We start from the raw sequence: 7718 nt of genomic DNA, 5'->3' as shown, positions 1-7718 counted from the left end.
CACACACACACACACACACACACACACACACACACCCTCCCCTTCCCTCCCTGACGTGATAGAAGGAACAGGCTTGGGCGGGGGGGAGCTCTCTTATCACAGAGGCTTCAGAAGCCACACGATTCCCATTTCCAACAAGATTAGAATTCCAGAGCAAGCTACAAAACTAATGAGCAGCCCATACTAGACAGCAGCATTTCAATTAACCAAAGCAACCCCCTGCTGGAGGGCCCAGCGCTGAAGAGGGGGATGGAGAAATGGACATGTTGGTTTTGTAGGGAGAGGTAGGTTGCGGGGGGAAGCCAGAATTGCCCCTTGGCCTTGCTCCACTTTCCAAGAGGCTGGTTTCTTAGTCAGTTCCATGGTAGTGAAAGGAGACAGATGGAGAAGCCCCAGAGAGGGGCATGGAATAGACTAAGAAACCAACCTCGCGGAAAATGGAGCAAGGCCAAGGGGCAATTCTGGCTTCTCCCACCCACCCCTCTTCGCTAAACCAACATACTGCTTACTTCTCCAATCTCTTTCTCCAGCAGGGAGCTGGAAGGCGCTGAGCACTCCAGCAGGGGGTTGCTTCTGTTTCTTAGTCAATTCCATGCTGGTTAAAGAAGACAGATGGAGAAGCCCCAGAGAGGGAAGGCTTCCGCTTATGCACTGAACAGGGACGGGCCAGCTGCCTCCACGCCAATGTCCAGGTGTCACTTCAGTCCCAGGAGCCCATTCAGGACTTGGACTCTCTACTGAGACTGCAGCATGATGGGAAAAGGATGGGGGGGATAGTTTAGGGGATCACATATAGCTCATGCTGACTTTGGGTACGTTATTGGGGCGGGACCAGAATCCATTCAATATTGCTTGTCTTTAGGTGGAGCTGTTGAGGATGCAAAACAGCAGCAGAAGGTGTGCAGGATGATACTGGTCCAATATTATCTGTACCTCCACCCACTGCATGGCTTCCTCAAAGACCACCTGCTGTGGTCACAGGCCCGCAGCCAGACCCTCCCTGGGGTGAAGACACATGCCCCCCTCAAACCAAGATAGAGGGCTGCACCTTTGCAAGTCATCGTGAACCACCCCAGAAAGCCTCACTGTAGCTTAGAGTCTGCCATCCTGCTTGCTCTGTCAGGGGTAATGACAGAGTTTACTAGGGATCATCCAGCCTTTGCAAAGCCTGGGGACTGTTTATTTTAAGACGACAGCATTACCAAGAAAACACATCAGAAAACAATAAGCAGCCCACACATATGCTAGGTTCACCAGCTATTGCCAGAGGTCCACATGGTGGTACCCAAATTAGTTAGTTCTTTGTTCCAGAATGAGATCTATGTTGCAGTCTCATATCAGTTTTTGGTCAAATGAGAGTGACACCCTCCCCCAGCTCAGCTTGGTCACCTATCATAGGTGTCAAAGATACAGCCTGTGGGGCTCCTTGAGAGGCTGAGAATTCTGGGTGTGAGTCTGGATTCAGCTCAAACAAGTTTAACATCCCTTATTTGCATATCTTTTGGAGGCTCTTTCTTCTACTTCAAACCAGATTGTGCAATGTCTCCCAGGGTAGATGGGACTTCCCCAGACCTGTTTACCTACTTGAAAATTTAGATGAATTCTCTCCCATTCCTCAGTTTCATTGCTGTGATGTCCCTTTGCCCCACAGAGAGTCATATAACAGTCCATAAAGCTGACATAATATTCTTGGAAGAGGCAAAGTGCCCATAGTGCCTGGGAATTTTTTTTTCTGCAACTGTCTAGCTGGTCTAATACAAGATACCATCTCTGGCAAACTGACTGCATAGTGCCTGGCACATCTCAAAGTCTCAGTCTCCCATATGTCACACTGAAGTCTGGTCAGTTTTGTCCAGGTTACCAGATTAAGCATCACACCTTCTAAGCAGAGCTAGAGGGAGGGGTGGGGGAATGCATAGCTAGTGTCTAATGAACTACTCAATCCAGTGCGTGTAGTTTCATTAGTCAGGGGCTGGGGGTGGTACAGGCTGGTGCAAATCAGCATCCTTCCTACCAATCCCACTCCCCTCACTTCCAGATCAGTGGTAGGGAGTTACAGTAAACCTTGGTCAGATTGGCATGGTGTGTGGGGGGTTGGTCTTCCTCTGTAGCAGGGAGCATGGTCCTCTTTCTTGGACTTCTTGAGTGTATTTAACAATTACTTCCTGTCCTTGCTATAGCAGAATATTGAAAGTGCCCTCATCCCTCTGCTTCACCTGTGACAAGTTAGAGTGGATTTTGGTGATTCAGGCAGTGTGCCTCCTAGCTGTATGAGAGGGTAGTTCAAAGTTTTTCAAGTGAGGTTAGACGAACCCTTGTCTAGGACGGTTTACACAGGCATGATTCTCCTTTAAGCAGAGGCTTGGACTAGATGATCCCCTGAAGTCCCTTTCAGCCCTACTTTTCTATGATTCTATGTGTTCACAGGAGGTCACTACTGAAGCTATCCTGATGGGATTAGCCTTGTCAGGGGGGCTACGAGGATGGCCTCAGGCTCTACCACCACAATTAATATCATCCAAAGGGCTTCAGTTTCCATCTGGGAGGTGAAATAACCAAGCCACCTTAGTCCCGTGTGCTTTCGAGGCTTTCCTTATCTGCGCTGCCTCCAGCCCACTACTCAGCAGGGTTCTTAAGGGGAAGGCACAGATCACTCTGTACTCCTGGCTGTCCCATACATCCATCAAAACATGACCAACGTCCGTAAAACTACTCCATTCTCCTCTTGTACCAGTCACATGATGGATAACAGCCTGCTACTGCTATCAGATACTCTGTCAGTTCAACTGGCAGAAGTATGATCGGGTTCAAATCTGGCTGATGAATCATGAGGGTGTCAATATGGTGCCACACAATGAAATTTTGGGGTAGGGGGATTAGTTTGCACTGTAAAAAACCCTATAAAATTACAAACACAACTATGCTAAAACAATATTATTAATATTGCACAATCATAAATGCCGAGTTAGAAAATACCAGAATAAAGTTTGCCTGGGCAGTATTAATCTAATACCCATGTGCATTAGGAAACAGCCTTTAATTACAAGATCCACATACTATTTTCCACAGGACCCCTACCTCATTCAGTGCTCAGAATGAATAGCAATCACTTAATGAGCAGCTATTTTGTTTTCTCCTCATTGTTCAATGAATGACCTATGCCTTTTTTTTTACTGAACACTATTCAGACTCCACTATGGAGGCATAATTTTTAATTTCCCAGTGGGCTTTTCCAAGGCAATCTTCTGAGTGCTTCATAAACTTTAATGATTTTTCATTCACAACATTATACATAGATATTATTATCCCCATTTTACAGGTGGAGGACCAAGGCACAGGTAAACTAAAATAAAATGTTTGCATTAATTTATCATGTCTAGAACCTCAGTACTCTGTATTATATAGCACTTTCTATATTTAAAGCACACAACTCCTGATTTCAGTTGTAGCTGTGAGTGCTTAGTATTTCTGCGCATCAGACCACAACTTCTCAAGTCAGGCATTTGGACAAGAAGGAACACACAATTGGTGACCACCTGTCACTAATTGCATGCCACAGACTAATAGGCAGGGACAGAATCCAATTTTCCAGGACAACATTCAAGTGCTGTAACCAAGACACCTTCCTTTCTTTTCCCGCAGTCTCCTGCCTCCCTCACTATACACTTTCCAGCCTCTGCAACAAATGAAGCAGGATCCTTCACTATACCGCTGGTACATCCCAGGGCAGATTCACCCTGTGTACTGAATGAGACAGGTGTCCTGGAGAAGAAACAGGATACAACTGTTTGATTAAGAAGGGCATCATCAAGGGTATGCACCAGAGGACTGAATGAGGGTTAGACAAGCAACCTTAATGTTGTCATTTGCCAATGTCTGAGTGGTTGACTTTGCAGCTTTAGTAATGTGCTTTTAATGTATTTGTGCATGCGTAATGCACACACACATATGCTGTGGCAAGAACTGAGGTGACCCAGACTGCAGAGGAGCAACAGGCAGTGTAAGCAAATAGAACAGGCTCCACCATTGCCCAGAATATATTGCTGTCTATGTGACATGTCTCAATTATGCTGTCCTCATGCATGGACATGACAGGTAAAGAAGACCCTTCAGAATCCCCAGAATGAAACAGAACCCCCTCATTCCAGTAAAGGATATCAATCCTGCCTGAAAGCAGTGCATATACATCACCCACTTAGGTGTTATCAAAGCCTGATGCATGCTGGCCTACTGGTACAGAGCTACAGAGTCATGCTGGGATACTCACACTGTATGTTGAGCTGTACCATGGCTTCCCGGGGTCTGATGTTAAAGCCATTGTACCTGGCTGTCTGACACTTATAGGTCCCGCTCATTTCCCGGCTCACGCTCTCCAGACGCAGTTTCCCATCATATGTCTCCTCCGTCATGGTGCCTGAGGGCATGGGAGCTTCCTTATCTACCCGGGACCAGATGATAGGTGGCTTGGGCTTCCCTCGAACCTCGCACTGCAGCTCTGCCCGGGAGCCCTCCCGCACAGTGATGGTGGACTGGCCTTTAGGGACACTGATGGTTGGAGGCACTAAAAAGAAGATAACCAAAAGGGACCATTTGTATGTCAGGTTCACATCCACACAGCCCAACATGTGGGAAATTCACTAGGCATAGAATCACAGAATCATAAAAAATGAGGATTGGAAGGGACCACAAGAGGCCATCTAATCTAACCCCTGGCTCAAAGCAGGACCATCCCTGTCATGCTGGCAACTCAAGAGACTGAAGCCCTCTGCTCAAGGATAGTATTGGCTAGAGTAGGGTCCCCAAACACACTATACCTACTAAGGTAAGTTCCATAGGAACATGGGACTGGAAAGGGACCAGTCTCACTCATTGTCCCATCTGGCAACCATTTGTCCCATCACAGCCACAGTAAAACCTAGAACCCCTCTACCTACAGTGTGCCACAGGTGAAGAGCAGTCCAGAGAGAACAAGGACACTGCCAATGCCGCAGGTACTGCAATGGCAAGCAATTCAGCAGGCCCTGGTGCTTCCAGACATTTGGTCTCTGCAGCTTCTAGACTGTGTGAAACAACACCATACAGAGTGCCAACTCCCCTCAGAGATGCCACTGAACTGCTACCAAACAGGAGGGACACTGAGTCACTCTCCATCTAAAATGCCATTAGAATTAAAGAACCAGAGGCAAAATCATCCCTCTCAATATGTTAGTCTTTTAATTCCCTGGCTGGAACTGTAGCTTACAGCCCAGAGGTGAGATGCCAAATGCAGCAGGGCATCCAGTCTCCTTCCCAAAGCTGGATTGGATAATAAGGATAATGCTTCATATATCTCCCTCCTAGTCTCCATTCACATCCTTGCCAGTTTCTAAAGCATGGATGCAAAACAGATCAGCTCATTTATTCTCTGCTAGTGTTCATTGTGCCTCAACTACTAATGGTAACTCCCAGCTGAGCCCAGTGGTCAGTGGAGCCCCTACCCACTCATGCAGGGAACAACTCACTGAGCAGAGCGAGGTGCTCAGGTACTGAATTACAGGAATGTCCTCAGCAAATGTCCCTCCAGGACAGGGAACGTAGTAGCTCCAGCCACCAGCTGTCCAACAACACTTTCTTGACAGAGACAGGCCACAGGGAGTCTAAGGTCTCTAATTGAGATGAACAGGGGGCAGGTCTATGTGGAGGAGGCTCTTAGCCCAAGCCTCATGAATAACCATAAAACTCCACCAACCATGCGTAATGCACCATGAAGTAAATGGAAATCCCTACTAAAGCCATCATAATGTTGACACTGCACTTGTCTTTGCTGGGCTTCAGAGTTAACAGCCTATTGAGACAAATGGGCACTTCCCCCAGCTCCAAGAGTTTATGTGGCAGGCTCCATCTCTGCAGACAGCACTGCAGTGGAACAAGGTTGGGACTGAAAACTTCACAAATGCAAGGGCCACATATTTTTTTTCTTTTAAAGTGAAAGTTCAGCATTTTGGGGGCCATACAGATCTCTACTGGCCAGCATAAGCTCAACTAAAGCCCAACTCATGAGAAAGAGAGTGTTGTGATGACTGCACGGAAATTTCAGCACATAGCTATATTTAAGAGCATATTTAAAATGTTTCTGGTCTCAGTCTCCCTCAGTAGTGACCTCACTATGCAACTGGGAGGTTGAGTTTTCAATTTGCAGGTCTCCTGTGGGCTGTGGAATCTCATCACATCCTCTCTGGCACAGTGCGAAAGGAGCTGTGTGCTCTCGCCACTCAGTGCTGCCAGCAGGCGCTCACCCGGCGAGAGGCAATTTTCTCCATGGGGAAAAACTGTAAATTGTCTTTGCAGATATTTTAATTAAAGGCACATCATCTGAAACTCCCAGGGAAGGCAGCCATTTTGGGGGATGTGGGTCCTGCTTTTCAGTCAGGGAAATGGCCAGGGAACACAGAATGGTTGCCATCCCATGGCTCTGGGGAAAGACTCTACAGATGGATCCAGCCTGGAAAGAGATGTGACCCGGCCTGCAAAGGTTTGATCCAACCCATGGCAGTGATCAGAAGCAGGAGGGGGGTGGGAAACATGGCAAATCCCCAGGGAGTCTGCACTGCCCTACTGTTTCTCTTCCCACCAAATCCACTACCATCTGTTGCAGCTTGCAATAATGATTGGCAGCACTCAGAGATGGGGATGAGCAAAGGCTGCAGCAAGGGGGGCTTGAGAGTGCCTATTGTGTGGGAAACACTGGCCCAAGGCTACACTTGGTAGCATGCAGCAGCAGGGGAACAGCAAGGGAAGTGGCCAGGTTGCAAGTGGTGGCCTGCTTTAGAATGGAGCTACACAATTTCATCTCACCCTTTGTGAACGGCTGCCGACCTTTGCTTGAAGGGCTCACAGCAAACAGAAAGGAGCATTCTTACGTTTCCTTAAAGGTTAGCAGAGAGCCAAAGACACCAGTGTTGGCTCCCCAGGGGCAGGGAGGTTCATACTGAGGGAGTGCTGATGATATTGTTAAACAAATGCTCTAAAATGCCACCTTTCTCCATTGCCCTGTCATGGTTCCTTCCCAGCCAGCATCACCCATATTGTGGACTGTGCCAGCACCTTATGCTTATCACTGGCAGAAAGGAAGTAGTGACAACTTTGTCCCATCACAGTTACTTCCTAGTGGGTGTTTTCCCAATAGGCTCCCAATATGTGTGCCCACAGGTCCTGTCATGCCTTGATTTGGGAGGAGAGCGGTGTAGCATCTATGACCATATAGGGCTTTTCTACCCCTTATGATCTTATATATGACTGCTTTCTACTACCTACTGTTTTCTGGAAAAGAAAGAAGGCCATGGCCTCTGGGGATAAGGAGAGCTGGATCTGTCCCCAGCTCTGCCATTGACTCGCTAGCAGGCTTTGAGCCAATTATTTCATGTTTTATTCCTCAGGTCCCCTGGTGGCCATCATAGAGGACAGTCCGGTTGTCCTCTGTCCTCTACTGATACAAAACCAGTGCCTTTACGTCCTCTGTTTTTCTCTTGAAGAGGAAAATAGAGGACATATAGGTGTTGGGCTTCATATCAATAGAGGACAGAGGACAGAGTAGAGCAAACCAGAATGTCCTCTGTGATGGCCATCCTATGTACAACATGCTTGATATTATTCCCCTGCCTTCCAAGGCAGTAGGGCATGTGAATTAGTTAATCTCATTAACTAATGCTGAAAAGCCCTGACCAAGGGAAATCCTCAGG

At 47.4% G+C, this 7718-nt stretch overlaps 1 protein-coding gene across 4 annotated transcripts in view; it reads right to left on the bottom strand.

Moving 5' to 3' along the window:
- The window catches only part of MDGA1 (MAM domain containing glycosylphosphatidylinositol anchor 1), a 383343-nt gene that overhangs the window by 256405 nt on the left and 119220 nt on the right, over positions 1-7718 (bottom strand). For all 4 annotated transcript variants that reach the window (XM_019527003.1, XM_019527001.1, XM_019527004.1 and 1 more), the window contains exon 8: positions 4268-4561. In XM_019527003.1, the coding sequence (XP_019382548.1) occupies positions 4268-4561 (294 nt within the window). The remainder of the gene's footprint in view (positions 1-4267; positions 4562-7718) is intronic.

This window comes from Gavialis gangeticus, unplaced genomic scaffold (genome assembly GCF_001723915.1).
Source record: "Gavialis gangeticus isolate Ggan-Ray unplaced genomic scaffold, GavGan_comp1, whole genome shotgun sequence".
Lineage (NCBI taxonomy): Eukaryota > Metazoa > Chordata > Crocodylia > Gavialidae > Gavialis > Gavialis gangeticus.
This window is presented reverse-complemented; position numbering and strand designations above follow the sequence as displayed.